We start from the raw sequence: 16,029 nt of genomic DNA on the forward strand, positions 1-16,029 counted from the left end.
ATATCCATTAGGATAGATAGGTGGTAGGCAACAAGCACTTCTTTTCTTTTCTTTGTTTTCTTCTCAAATTCTTTTATTGGTACATTTTAGGTGTACAATACATTTACATTCATCATTGGGAACTTGTACCTTTACATGATGTATCTTGGTTCTTATTTTTTTCCCTTTTCCTTGCTCTCCCTTCAACCCCTGCACCCCTCTCTATTTGCAATGGCTTTGTTCCCATTTCTTTCTTTCTTTCTTTTTTTGTTTTTTTGAGCTGTATGAGAGATCTTTATTAAGCTTTATTAAGGAGCTGAGGCTGCACGGTGGCCCACTTGTCGGAAAGAGAAGGGGGGAAGGGGGAAAGAGAAGGAAGGAGGGGGAGGGGGGAGAAGGGAAGGGGAGGCAAAAAGAGAGAGAGAGAGAGAGAGAGCGCGTGCGTGCTGTTCCCATTTATTTCTTATCTCATATTTTTTCCTTTTCCTTCTTTCCTTTCCCCTACCCCTTTGGACCTTTTCTTCCTATTTCACATTATCAGTTATTCATTTTAATCCTTTTTTACACTTTCAGTTTCTCATACCAGAGAAACTTCTGTATTTATGCATGTGTGTCCTATTTATTTCACTTGAGTATTTCCTTAATGTACATCCATTTAGCTATAAATGTCTCTAATTTCTCATTCTTTATGGCTGAGTAGTACTCCATTTTATAGAAAAAACACATCTTTATACATTCTCCAGCTGACAGGCATTTGGGCTGTTTCCAGGCGTTAGCTGTTAAAAACTGTGCTGCTATAAACATGGGTGCATATATTGCTGTGGTATGATTTTTAAAAATTCTTTTGGGAAGATACCCAGTAGAAAAATAGTTGGGTCAAATGGGACCTGTAATCCTGGTTATTTGAAGTATTTCCATATTGATTTCCACAGTGGTTGCAGTAGTCTGCACTCCCACCAACAATGAAGAAGGGTTCCTTTCTCCCCACAACCCTGCCAGCATTTGTAATTGGTTGTTTTCATGATAGCAGCCATGTTTTCTGAGGTGAGGTGGAATCTCAGTGTTGTTTTCATCTGCATCTCTTGAATAATCTGTGATGTTGAACATTTTTTCATATGTTTATGTGCTGCTTTTATTTCTTTGAGAATTGTATGTTCATTTCAGATGCCCATTTTTGAATGGGGTCTTTATATTTGCGGGTCTAATTTTTTTTGAGTTCTTTATATATTCTAGATAGTAGACTTTTGTCTGAGGAACAGCTAGTAAATTTTTTTTCCCCATGTTATAGGTTGTCTTTTAGCTCTGTTGGTGGTTTCTTTTGCAGTGCAGAAGCTTTTTAATAAGGTGAGATCCTAGTTTTTGATTCTTTGTGTTAGTTCCTGTGCTACTGATATTTTGTTCATAAAATCTTTTCCTTCAAGAGTTCTACCTATCTTCCAGCAAGTGTAGTGTTTTTGTTTTAATATTTAGATCTTTAATCCACTTCGATTTTAGTTTAGTGCATGGTGAAAGATAAGGGTCCAGTTTTAATCCTTGGAAATTTGAAATCAGGTTTTTCCAGCTCCATTTATTAAAGAGGCTATCTTTCTTCCAGTCAGGATGGTTGGCTCCTTTGTCAAAGATGACGTAGCTGAGTATGCAGTTGCAACAAGTACTTTCTATTGCAGTGTTTTGAGCCTGGAGGTTTTCCTGTATTCTATCAAGAATTAAAGCTTAGACTTGGAGCAAGAAAATTAAGATTACCAGTGTTAAAATGTTGGTAGAGAAACACTTTAAAAGTTAAATCCATGTTCAGTTGAAAATACAGATGTAGTTGAAACTGTATTTAATACAACTAACCTGCTAGACTGTACACTGCAGAGCACCAGTTGTTCCTCCTCACAGCTGCATGCTCACGGCTGCATGAACTGGAGGTGGCCTCATGGCCACTGTTCAGCATTAGAAGAGTATTGTTCTGCATATTGCTTGGGAAAAGTTCAAAATTTAAAGTATGGTTACTATAATCTACATCACCATTGCATCACTGTAGATTGTAAAGTTGCACGTTGGGAATTGTGGATATAGGCAGTAATCCCTCAGATTGGAGACAAAACAAGGTGTTGCCTGCAGAGTGCAGCAGCCTGCAGTGCAGAGAGAGGAAACCCTGGCACCTGCCTAGGGAGTTCAGAGAGACCATGAGGGCTAGGGCTAGAGTATACCAGATAGGGCACTGGAAAGCAAAGAATTGTACAGAGATACATTTTACTTTCCATTTGTTATAGTTTGTTCCCCAAAAGGCTTGGTGCCATTGGGAGGTGATGGAAACTAAGAGTTTCTCAGGTCACCAGGGCTGTGTCTTTGAAGGGATAATGGGGGCTTGGCCTCTTCTTTATCCTCTCCTGTTCTGGCCAAGAGGAGAACAGCTTTGCCTTGCCACATGCTAAATAGCCCTGTACAAAAAGAACATTAAAAATTACCCTGAAACATATCAGATTGATCAGAAACAGCGAAGAGAAAATCCTAAAAGCATCTGCTATTTGAAAGTCAATATATAGCATTAAATATCTGTATTAGAATGGAAGGTAGATTTCATATCAGTTTCTGTGGATTCCACCTTGAGAATTGTATTTTCTGCATTAACAGAAAATAAATTTTGTGTATCAATAGAAAAAGAAGAACAATTGAATCCCAAAATAAGAAGAAAGGGGGGAAAAGAAGAGAAATCAGTCAGATCAATAAAGTTGACAAATGATGCTATACTGATTACTGCAAAACAAAAATAGACATTTTTTGAGATAACAAGGTGACATCATTACAGATTCTACAGGTTTTGAAAGGCATCCTGTGAATCCCTTTATGGAAGTAAATTCATTAACAGAGATATAGACAAATCCTTTGAAATCAAAACTAATTCTTTCTCAGACATTGTGAGAGTGTTATAGACCTTATTATAAATAAAACTGTATGTCAAGAGGAACTCACTGTCATTTTTACCACATGGACTCTGGTACCATGGACTCTTCCAGAAAATCAAAGATGAAGGAATACTTTCTAACTCATGAGCCAACATTAACCTGGTACCAAAGTCAGACAGAGAAACTACATGGAAACTAGACTAGTATCATTCATGAACATAGATGCATATATTCTAAACAAAATTTAAGCAAACCAAATATAACATTATATAAAAAGGATAATGCATCATGACTTTTGAAAAACCAGTCATTATATTTTACTATATTAATATGCTAAAAATGTCACAATACATGCAGAAAAAACATACAACAAAATTCAATATCCATTCCTGATAAAATCAGAAAACTAGACTTTTAAAAGCAATGTTTCATCCTAATAAAGACTTATGGGTAACACACAGTGGTGACAGACAGAATATTTTCCCCAAGATCAGGAACAAGGCAAGGAAGCTGTTCTGACCACTTCCATTTAATATTGTTCTCAAAATTGAAAGGACACTCAAGTTGCAAAAGAAAAACTGCCTGTTGAAAAATATGATGGTCTGTGTAGAAATTCTGATGGACTCTGTTGTAAAAAATCTGCTACAAACAGTAAGTGAATTTTGTCAGTTTCAGGATACAAGACATGACTGTATTTTTTTAAAATATTGGCAGTGAATTTAAAAATCAGTACCACTTAAACATCAAAAATATAAAATAAGGGTATGTGAAACATATATTATAAACTATAAAACACTGAAGAGAGAAATTAAATTATACCACAGTAAATAAGATGTTGCTGTAGGTGATGGGGGTTTCTAGATTCTTTTGTGTGATGAACAAAGAATTGGTTGTGACGTGACAGTAAGGAAAAAGCAACAAAGTTTTAAGGAAGTTTAAGGTGACAATATGCTCAGAGTGAGCAGGCATGCACTGGAAGAAAGGAAAATGGCATGAGTCTGAAATATATTGGTTTTAAGAATTAAAATATTCCGCTGGGTCTAAGGTGCTTCCCATTGGGTCTTTCAGAGCATGATTGGCAGCATGATTGACAGGGTGCTGAGTCATGTCAGCTGTGTTTGCTGCAAGACTTTCCCCATAGTTCATTCTGTTATAATTGGATGTATGAGATGCAGTCCATATGCATAAACCTTTAATAACCTCCAAGTGAAGAAAGGTTATGTGGTGATGAACCTATGGCATGTATGCTGCAGAGGGCTGTTGTATCATTGGAAGCTCTAAAAAGTTTGCCATAGCTGTTGTAGTTATATCTGCAAGTCTGGCATTCATGTGTTCTAGTTTAGGATTTTGGAATTTTCTGGGGGTCTTTGTCTTTCGTATCTCTATCTCCAGATAGTAGGCCTTAGAACAAAGGTCAGGGAGATTGGCTTTGCCCAGGTTTAGGTGAATGGATGGGAGTGGTCCAGTCAGCCCTAATTGCACTCTGTGTTAGACACATAGACTGTGGATTAGACAATTGACTGTGTTAGTTTGGGCTGCTATAAGGGAATACTGTAGACTGGGTAACTTTAGCAGCACATGCTTGTTTCCCAAAGTTCTATAGTATAGAAGTCCGGGATCAGGGTGCTAGCTTGACAGGCCTCTGGGGCTGTTCTTTCCTGCTTCACAGGTAGCCATCTCCTGTGTCCCTGCATAGTGGAGAGCAGAGATGAGAGAATGCAACTTCTTCCTGCCTCTTCTCTAAGGGACACCATCCTATCATGAGGACTGTGCCCTTACGACTTAACTTCTTCCAAATGCCATCACATTGGGGCCCAGGGTTCCATTTTGTGAATTTTGGAAGACATTCTGTCCATGACAATGTTAAGATACCAGTTCTCTCCAGATTGGTTTGTAGCTTCAATAAGATGTCAGTCAAAATTGCAGTGGCTCTTTTTGAGTGGATATTGACAGGCTCATCTAAAATTCAGAATGGAATTCAGTGAGCTTACAAGAGCCTAAATAACTTTTTTTTTTTTTTTTTTTTTGTGGTATTTTTTTTTTTTTTTTTTTTTGGTGGTACTGGGGACTGAACTCCAGGACCTTGCACTTGTGAGACAGGCGATTGAACCACTGAGCTAAATCCCTGGTCCCTAAATAACTTTTTAAAAAGAGAACATATCCTTTGGAGAACTTACTACTTAGCTTAAGACTATTTTAAGTCTGCAGTAATCAAGACCATGTGGTAGCAGCATGGAGACAGACAAGTAGATCAACTCCGTAGAGTCCAAGAATAGATACACATGTATATGGTCAAGTGATTTTTTTTTTTTTTTTTTTGTACTGGGGATCAAACTTGTGTCGTTGTGCTTGCAAGGCAGAAACCGGAACCACTGAGCTAAATCCCCAGTCTGGTCAAGTGATTTTTGACAAAGGTGCAGCACACAACAATTTTGTGACAAAAAGGAATTTTTAAAGCAAATAGAGCTAGAACAGTTGGATAATCCTAGGCAGAAAATTAACTCCAATACATACCTGACACTGTAATAAAAATGTAGCTCAAAGGACCATAGACTTTAAATATAAATCCTAAAACCACAAAGCTTGTAGAAGAAAACATAGCAGAAAGTCTGTGACACTGGGCTAAGCCATAATTTCTGGGGTAAGATTTCAGAATCAAGATTCATAAAAGAAAAAGATTGATAAATTTGTTAATTTTAATAAACTTTGTTCTTTGAAAGTTAAGAGAATGAAAAGAGAGTCCTCAGACTGGGAGAATATATCTGTAGGTCACATACTTGATAAAAACTTGTATTCCAAGTATATAAAGAACTCTACAAACTTAACATTCAGAAAACAATCTGGTGATACAGTGAGCAACAGACATTCTGCCAAAAATACATAAATAGATAGCAGATAAGCTTTTGAACAGATTTACACATCCCTGATTATTAGGAAAATGAAAATTAAAGTAGCAACAAGATGCCACCATGCATTTGTTGAAATGGCTAAAATTACAGTGAGAATGTGAATGAACTCAAGCTGTGTCGATTTGAATGTAAAATATAGTGGACTCTTGAAATTCACAGAGTTTATATTCCTAGAGCATCTTGAATTGTGAAAAACCACTAATTTCAGCTATGGTCAGAAAAATGCATATATAGGCCTATTTTTATAGTTTAAATCCTAAATATGCTGTCTCCCACAGTTACATAATTTAATAAAATACTAATAAATATTAACAAAAGCCTTAGAAGGTGCAAGTCATTTTGGCAGCGTCATAGGGAACTTAGGGGTTTATGAAGAACAAAACCAAGAATGTTTGAGATAGCTACAGGCAGTACAGCAACCTGTTACGATATGGGAATGCTGGCCCATCTGCAGGAGATGGGTTATAGGGCAGTAGCCAATCAACAGCAAGGAGAACTGAATAATGGTCTCAGATTGGCTACTTGAAAACCTCCGCCAAAATACAGTTGTGGAGGATATTTGCAGTTTCTACTAAATTGTGGGGGCTTTTGTGAGCAATTTCTAAGGAAAAATCCTCAAACAACTGAGGCTTCAAACTCTGAACTGCGATTTTGCAGGGGTATACTGTACAGCCATTTTGGAAAATATATTGGCAGTTTCTTAAAATATTTCATACACACCTACCACATGACCCAGCTATTCCATGCCCACATACCTACCCAAAAGAAAATAGGTCTATTACAAAGGCTTCTGCGTGAGCATCGATGTCAGCCTTGTTTGTAGCAGTAACAAATTGTGAATGACCCTGATGCCTGTTTCCAGGTGGGTGTAACTCAGTAACATTTCAGTCTGATTGATGCTATGGACACACAGATCTGTGTTGAAAAATCTCAAAGTAATTGTGGTTGGTGATGGAAGCCAGACAAAAACAAGGGTGTAAACCATACCACCCATTTTATATAAAGTTTTAGAAAATTATTTTCTAAAATGCAGAGTCATTGGCTGACGGGATGGGGTAAGGGTGAGGGGTGGTAGGAGTTGGGGATTCTATGAGGAACTTCAGAGGGGATAGCCATGGCCATTAACCTGATTGTGGTGATGTTGCCAGTATGTTTCTGTGCTAACGCTTACCGAGTTGTATACTTTATGTGTTAGTCTATTTTATATCGCTATAACAAAACATCACACTGCTGGGTTAAAAAGAAAAGAGCTCTTCAGCTTGCAGTTCTGGGGATTCACAGGCATGATTCCCCCCCTTGGATAACACAAGAAGAGAAGCGGAAAGTGAACCAGCCACACGTGGAAGGGGCCATGAGCATGGGGTGGCCTCTGTAACAACCTGATTTCATTGGACTTCCTGCAAGAGTGAGGCTATGCTCCCCTGACAAACCATTCATCCCTTCACAAGGGCAGCACCACCCTCAGAATCTCATTTTCTGTCAGGCCCAGTTTAAAGGTTATATCACCTAAACATTGCCACGCTGGAGACCAAGCTCCCAGCACCCGAACCTTCATGGAGGACACACTTGAACCATATCTAAGCCATAGCACTTTATGCATAGCTTATTTCATGTGAGTTAGAGCTCAATAAAGCTGTTAAATTAATATTTTTATTTTTTGTATATACATATTTTCTTCATTTTGCACTAACAATTGGAAATTAATTCTTTATTTTTTGTTTTTTTGAGACAGGGTCTCACTGTGTAGTTCAGGCTGGCCTTGAACTCATGTCGATCCTCCTGCCTCAGCCTCCCAAGTGCTGGGATTACAGATGTGCGCCACCACACCTAGCTTTGGAAATTAATTCTAAGGCTACTCCCATAGTGTTTGGCCTGTGAACTTTGCCATGGAGAGTGTTGCCTTGCTAACATTTAGCTCTATAATATAATGTTGTTCATTCATGCAACTCTGTTATTGATTCTTCAGCACTAAAACAGACATTGGGAGATCATAAGTAAGGAAGACAAGTATGTATATATGTTGTGGAACTTAGATTTAGAGATACCTAATGATAAGATAGCAGACAAAGGATTAGGTAGTAGTCTAGTGTGTCTAGCACAATACCTGCAATTTAAGGTATTTAACAAATAGTAGATCATATTTTTTTACAGTTTTCTGAAAGGATTGTATGATGTTTAATTGGATTAAAACTGTCTCGTGTAAATTGTAATCTATGACATGATGACTTTTATCTTTTATAACATAAATGTCTTAAAACTGGCATATCTTTTTTCCACCATGCCTAAACAAAGCAACGTATTAACAGTCCCCAGCCTCTGAAGAGTAATCATTTTTGTATGTAATAATTCACATATTACTAATTACTGTCTTGCTTCATGTATGTGAAATAACTCAGAAACCCTAAAGAAGAGAAAATGCTGTGGAGCACCCAAAATGGAAACCACAGACTCTGCCCTAAAGTTTACAAACTGGATCCTGGAGTTCCCAGCTTTGACCTAGGCTTTAGTCTCACTTTGGATACGTTTCTTACAAAGCTGTGGTACCCACAGCCTGCTGAAGGGAGGGAAAGATTGTGGATGGACACTTGCAGATTGCTAGTAAAAGAAGTTAGGAGTCAATATACCTGGCAGAGAGGAAGGTGAAAGGAGAAACTGGGAAATGAGCTGGGTATTCCAAAGGATAGGAGCTTGCTATGGAAGCTAATAGCACTGTATTCTAGTAGCCTCTGTGAAGAAAGTGCTAATGAAAACAGAAAACCATTAAAGGCTTATTTTGTGACAGGCACTGTTCCGGTTCTTGTACATATAGCTTGTTTAATGCTAAACAACACCTGTAGACATGTGATAAGCTTCGTTTAGATGGTGAACCTGTGACATAGCAAGGTCTCCAAACAGTATGTAAATTTAGCCATCACTCTGTGTGCCTTTCCTATTACTGGGACATTAAAGTTATTGACTGTAATTACAATCCCTATGAACAAAGAAATGGATAAAAGTGTTAAGCTTTTTGTGTTTTTAAGGGCTAAAAGTATTTTAGAGCAGTTACTTTAACAAGTTCAAATCTGTTTTGCGCTGAGCAATATTAAGATTATAGTTTCCTAAAAAATTATAAAACATTTTCTTTTTGTAAAGATAAATGCATATTGTAAATTCAGTACATCATCAAGATTTTTGGCTAAGAAACTAAATTGATTGTATTAATTGCATTACTTTCTCAACTAAAAGAAGCAGATCTTTCTCTATAAGCTGTGCATGTGTTAAATTGATTGTTTATGCCCAGTGATTCCTTGTACCTTCACTATCCCAAGGGACTAAGTGTAATCCTACTGTAAAGAGGTACTACTGTAAAACTTGTACATGAGTTTGTAAGTGAAGTACTACTTGGGGACAGGTACTTTGGCACTCTTTGCTCACTGAGAGCACTTGTGTGGACCCCACCTCCTAGCACATGAGGGCAAAGTTACTGTGTTTGCTCCACCTTCATCTCCAGTGCTCTGAGCACTGCCTATCAGTAAAGGTTTGGAAAGAACATCAGTTGTCTGTTTTTTAAGAACGTTGAATTAATATTGCACGCAGTTCACTGACTTTGTTTTTAGTGTAATTTTTATGTTTGGCTGTTGATTTTATTAACTTTTTTAGAGATTATAGCTGTCATTTTGAAACTTGGAGCCTTACCTGTAAAAAGTGGGTGATATTGGGCCAAACATTCTTCTAGTGACACACCTGAATTTCTTCTCTTACGTCAGTGGCTGTTTTTTTGTGGCTTTATGAAGGAGCTTTGATGTGCCAGAGAGAGAATTGGCTATGTAAGCTTGCTTGCCTCTGTTCCTTTTTCCTTTCTGCTTGGAATTGTTTCCTAGAACTTTTGTGATGTAGTGGTTTTCAAGATCCCAGGTATAGAGCCTGCTCTTCATTGCAGTTTCTGCTGCCTCGGCCTGTGACACAGCAGCCTCTGCTGCCTGCTGTCAGGGAGCAGGACCACCAGCCTCGGGGACTGTGTGAGGAGCAAATGAGTTTATGGGAGACCTGAAAATTGCTCAGAATGGTGCTTGGCACATAAGGCTCAGTAAATGCTAGTTAATATTTTTAGGGTTTTTATGGGGCTTAAATTAAATGGGATTATGCGTGTGAAATGCAGAGCAGAGTGTCTGGCATTTATTAAGTACTCAGTAAAGGCTGGTGGCTCTAATTTAAATATTCTGGTGCCTGTGTGTCTAAAGAACCATGTCTTTGGGTCTCTGCACATGTCATCTCCTTAGTTAGTTTATTTTAGGGTGTGAAGAAAAACTCATTAATTTCTGTACTGGCTTTTCCTGATGGCCACAAGTTATAAGTCAGAGAAGTTTAAATAAGAATAAATAAATAAATATTTTGATTTCTAAGTAATAATAACTATCATTTAAAGTTTATGTTTATTTTTACTGTCAAAAAGTAAAATCTTGGAAGAGAAAAAATAAAAATAATAAAGATATGTTAGGTATGTGTGCCAACTCCCCATGATGCATATATATAATCATTATGTACTGCAAACATGTACCAAAAATTAAAAAAAAAATATATAGGTCTTGGGCTGAGGATTTAACTCACTGGTACCATGCCTGCCTCAAAAGCACAAGGTCCTGAGTTTGATCCCCATTACCCCCCACCCTCCCCCACAAAAAAAAAAAAAACTAACAAAAGTATAGGTCTTGATAAACACAATTTAGTGAACTTTGAAAAGACCTGTTAATATTTAACCTGATTTTCTTCTTTCTTGTTATCTTCTTTATAGGTTTGTGGAATCTTGCTTCTCTCTTTTCCAATCTTTGTTTATTTGTATTGATGCCCTTTGCCTTTTTCTTTCTGGAATCTGAAGGTTTTGCTGGCCTGAAAAAGGTAAGTAAATTGAGTTTTGTAATTAAATTGTTACATGAAGAAGTAAATACCATTCATATTGAACTGGAAGAAGTAGGCTCAACCATTTGAATAGAAGAAATTTAATTAACAAATAATATTAATATATTGTTAATAACGAGTAATTTTGCATGTTGGATTATTTTATATGTTCGTGGGAGGAAGGAAGTCATTTTTTATTAAAGATTGCAAACATACATGACAACAAGAAATGAAGCTACTAAATAAAAATTTCAAATATACATATATATGACAGTAAAAAAGGATATGAAATAAATAAAAATTTATGCAACACAGACTGATAATCCAAATACATTATTAGTTTGATATGATCTTCAAACATTATATGTTTTCTCATTTTCTTTTCATATAATGTTTTTGAAATAATGTATTTACAAATAAAACAAATTTACATATTATAGTTGAGAAACTGTCCTCAAAATTTTATGATTTATAAACGCCTTGGTTTTATTAATTTGATAAATATCATATGCTTGTTGATTGTATCACTTGCATTTTCTAACAAAACTTCCCACAGAAAAGAAATATACTTATATTTGAAATCCAAAAACAACTAAAAGTGTTCACATTTTTAAAATCAGATTTTTCTGTTTCTATTTTATTATATCCCATACTTATTTTTATTATATTTTTATAAGCATAATGATAGAATTTAACATCAGTACATATGTAATATTCTTCCCAAATGACTATGAATTAAATCAAGCATTAATTTAGAGAAATCATAAGGTTGGCAGAGAAACTATCAATATGACAAATGTGCAAAATCCAACCACATTCATGACCATGTTTCTCATTTAATAGTGCACACATGTGTGTAAAAACATACCCCCCACACATATACACAATGCATATTTTCTACAATACAGTATATACTTTGGCATAATAAAACAGTGCAGTGATGTGTGGAATGTTTGTGATTTGTGTGATTTGAGAAAAACGAATATCATCTTTGAGGCAGTTGGAGAATTTGTAATATGTACCAGATTCTGAATGATATTAATGATTTATTATCCATTTAAGTATAGTAAACCCAAGAGTGCCTTTTTCTTTTCTTGATGGTATTGGGAGCTGAGCCCAGGGCCTTTGCCACTGTCCCAGCACTTTTCTCATATTTTACTTTAAGACAGGGTCTCACTAAGTCACTCAGTTGCCTAGGCTGGGCCTGCACTTGCCATCTTCCTGCCTCAGTCTCCCACAGTGCTGGAATTACAGGCACAGGCCACCATGACCAACTCCAATGTGTACTTTCATGGTATGCTTCAGCCTAAGATAGTCTGTTGTGTAAAGGATAAACCTGATACAATAGTTATTACTTTTTTCTTGGGGTATTTCATTTAGTTGAAAGCATAATATGAAATTTTGAAAACCTTAAAATATATCTGATATAAATTCTATTCCTAACATTTGCAAGATGGTAACACATAATAAAACCAAATAACTCTGTTAGCTAGTCAGGATCCTGAGACTGGGTGATCTTGGACAGTGTGGAGGGCTTCGAAGTAGGTAAAGTGGAAAACTTTACAGGAGTATTTTAAAAGCTGATTGAGTCTTTGTACAAGAGGCAAGGACTTAATTCATCTTAAACACAGAATTTTAAAGAAAAACAAAGCTCTGTTTACATTCTATGCAGTTCTTTGCCATAAATTTTTGGAATATGTAAAGATTTAAGTAATTAATATGTTCCGAGTAACTTAAATTTGAAGAAATGAGTCTAGTGTTACACTGAGGCACACTATGCTTTCCTAATTGTTAGTTTGATTCATATTGTGATATATGGAGTAAAATTTGCCTGTATTTCTTATTATTGAATAATACTGTGATGCCAGTTGAATAAATTTGACATAAGTTGTAAACTGCATGAATTATTATTTGAATTTAATATAACTGTGTGTTTGGCACTTTGACAGCTCTTCTGATTGTAAACCTCGAATGTCACACATTTTTAAACTCTTGTCTTGAAAGAGGCAGTGAAAGAATATCTGAAAAGTGATGCTTAAAGTGTTGCTTCTGCAGACTCACCTTGTGGTTTTTGGCTTGGATTTCACCATGTCCAGGTTATCCTGATGTAGTAAGATTAAATTGAAATTATGTAACATGAAAAAAAATTGTATAGTTTCCATTTAGAAAGCTGTTTCAGCTGGGTATGGTTGCACATGCTTGTAATCTCAGCTCCAAGGGTGGCTGAGGCAGGAGAACCACAAGTTTGAGGCTAGCCACTTAGTAAGACCCTATTTCAAGAAAACAAAACAAAATAGGGCCGGGGATTTAGCTCAGCGGTTCAGTGGCCTGCTTTGTAAGCGCAAGGACCCGAGTTCAATCCCTTGTACCAAAAAAAAAAAAAAAAGAAAACAAAACAAAACAAACTGTGCTGGGGATGTAGCTCAGTGGTAGAGCATTTGCCAAGCAGGCATGAGGCCATGGGTTCAATCCTTCAGTCCTGTAATTGCAAAAGAGAGACAGAGAGAAAAAAAAAGCCTGTGTCAATGATTATGGTTTCTTCAATACATTATTCATTAAATGAAGTGTTCTTGCTAAAGGGATTTAGTTCTAAGATCCAAAGGTATTAAATAGTGTCAGATTGTCTCAGGGCCACGTGTGTAAAATAGTGGAACTAGAACCAAAATGCAGGGTAGTGTCACCACTCTGAGAGCACAAGTGGAGGCAGCAAGGAAGGTGAGAGGCCCACCAGTGGGTGTGGGCAGAGAAGACAGGAGGACAATGGAAAGCAGCAAGGAATCTCCTGGAAGCCAGAGGACCTCTGGAGAATGGACTGTAAAATACTCAGCATGAAAGATAAATGAGAAAGAATGAAAGCCAGAAGCAAGGAGGCCACTGGGGACTATGGTGATGGTAGCTTCTGTAGAATTTTGCAGCCAAAGCTTTTGAGGGATATTTTTTCAATAGGGTTTTACTAAGTAATCCTAAATACTAGCAATTTGCTATTACAAATTGCTTGCTGGGGACACAGATGAAGTGACAGGACTTCTGCCTTCAAATAACTGATACAGGAGAAATGATAGGTGCAAAACAATGATACAGAATGATGAGTGACTATATAATGGCATGCTGAGGAAAGCACTGAAGGAAATGGCTGTCCTGATCTGCCTGGGGACTCGGGGCAGGCTGTGTAGGAGGAGGCCAGCTTGGTCTGAGCTGGGACTTGGAGAGTTGCAGGGTTTGCCAGAGTGTGGCATTTGAGGCTTGAGCTGGAGTTTGGATGCAATTGAAGGACTGTCTGGGGCACTACTAGGCTGGTTGAGCAGTGAGGGTGCCCAGGTAGCCTTTAGCGTTAGGTCCCAGAGCCCTCATTTCCCTGCCAGGTGATTTGGATTTTATGCTACAGACAATATGGGGCTGGCAAAAGATTTTCAGAAAAGGATTTTTACATCTACTCTTTCATTTAAGTGTAGAGTTAAGCCCACATTTTAGAGCTTCATTATGTGTCCATAAGAAAAAGAGTGCCAAAGAGTACTCATTCCACAGTGCCAAGCACTGTGTCTTGCCAGCTAGTCAGTCATGCACCCAGCTTTGCTAAGCAGAACATGGTGGCACGTGTCACTGAAACTGCCAAGTGATGTTTGCTGAGACATGCAGTTCCTCCTCTCCCCAACTCTGCCTCTTGTGTACTGTTGCCAAATGCAAAAAGCAGCTCAGTATAAATATGTGTTCATCTTTGAAAGTTTGCCTAATTTAAGCTTGTTATGAAGATCTTGCATAACCCTTCACCTCTACTCTTCTCATGAACTAACCAGCCAGGCAAGGCTGGCTACCTCTGGTGAAGCAGAATTAGCAAGTCTCTAGGATTTAAGAATATGACAAATAAAGCCTAGTGACATGTCACTAGCTCTTCAAAGACTGAAGGTCAGAGGGAGAACCAACTGAGCAGGGACCCCAGAGGTAGTTGGAAATATTTCACATTTATACAGTTCTTCCTCTTATTTCTTTTAATTTCTAGTCTTTCTATGCACAATTAAAAGCATATTATTTTCTAAGCACATCTTTGACCATGTTAGGCACTCAAAACCCTTCAAAGGTGACTAGAACCTTTCATGAACTCAGATAGGACTGTGGTATGGGATGCAATAATATGGGTACAATATAATTGCTGTTATTTAGCCAGGCAATCCCCAGACATAGCAAAGGATTTAACAAGAGGGTACTGAGGCAGAGCCCAGGCTGGCTGCTGCTGATCTGACTGGGAAGTTAGGGAGTGAATAGGTGCTATAGAAAGCAATGTATGGTCTTATATTTTAATACTAGAAAAGGAGGGAGAGTGATGGAGTTGTGGCTTGAAGGCGGAGGAGACTAACTGTAAAATAGGACTTGGCTGTTGGTATGCTGAGGAGGAGGGGCCGGGGAAGAGAGGCTCAGAGTACAGAGGTACAAAAATTGGGCTTCTTAGTTGAATGGCTGGGCAAGTTGCTTCATCTAAACCTCAGGTTTTCTTTTATAAAATGGCTGTAGTAATGATATTCACCTCTTTGTATTATTTTACTGATTTAATGAGTTGAGATAATTCAAGTAAAACACATAGCTCTGAACTTTAGTAAACATTAGCTATTATTAAACTATCATTATCCTTATAGTTTATAAATGCATTTGATTACTTTTTTCTTATTACTAATGTAATTTGTGATATTGATGTTATATTGTATTCAGAAAGCACCCATATATAGTACAACTTGCTCTTAATTATTCACATTTTATTATCTCACCAGTTTTAAAATTCCAAATCACCTTCACACTTGAAACGGCATGTAAAGCAGAACAAAACAGTTTAGCATTAAAGGTAACAAACTTTGAAAAAAATCTGCTTGAAGATAAGGTACATTCTAGACCTTAGCAGAAATGTCTTACGATGCTTTACACTTAATTGATGAGAAAGTATGTTATTTTAAAATATTCATATGTTTTCAGTTTTAAAATAAGTTACATGAGTTGTATGGTTAGGTCTAACAAAGAATGTATTTGAATAGTTCAATGTATCTTTGTGTAAAGTAGTATCACTTGGTATGTCAGATTACAAATAATGTTTCTCAGGGAAATAGTTCCCTCTACAGCAATATAAGCAGTATTGGGAGTTAACTTTGTTGCTTTATTGAAGTTAATGTTACCATTGACTGCAGTGTGTGAAGTGCTTAACAGAGTTGGCTAGCAAGTATATATATTCAAGTGTGCTCTCATAAAGCTGTTTGTTCATTGATTATGTTTGACACATAGTTTGTGACCCACGCTGGGGAGAGGTTAGAAATATTTCCAATGGTAGATGCAGCAAAGGGATCAGAGTCCTGAAGAACTTGTAGTGTGGTTAAGTTAAATTTCCTTTCCCC

General features: G+C 37.2%; 1 protein-coding gene across 2 annotated transcripts in view; it reads left to right on the plus strand.

Annotated features, from left to right (window-relative positions):
* The window catches only part of Lmbr1 (limb development membrane protein 1), a 116,236-nt gene that overhangs the window by 20,538 nt on the left and 79,669 nt on the right, over positions 1-16,029 (plus strand). For both annotated transcript variants that reach the window (XM_033764443.1, XM_033764441.1), the window contains one exon: positions 10,554-10,657. In XM_033764443.1, the coding sequence (XP_033620334.1) occupies positions 10,604-10,657 (54 nt within the window). In that variant the 5' untranslated portion in view covers positions 10,554-10,603. The remainder of the gene's footprint in view (positions 1-10,553; positions 10,658-16,029) is intronic.

This window comes from Fukomys damarensis, unplaced genomic scaffold, assembly GCF_012274545.1.
Source record: "Fukomys damarensis isolate Sample0158 unplaced genomic scaffold, DMR_v1.0_HiC HiC_scaffold_16, whole genome shotgun sequence".
Lineage (NCBI taxonomy): Eukaryota > Metazoa > Chordata > Mammalia > Rodentia > Bathyergidae > Fukomys > Fukomys damarensis.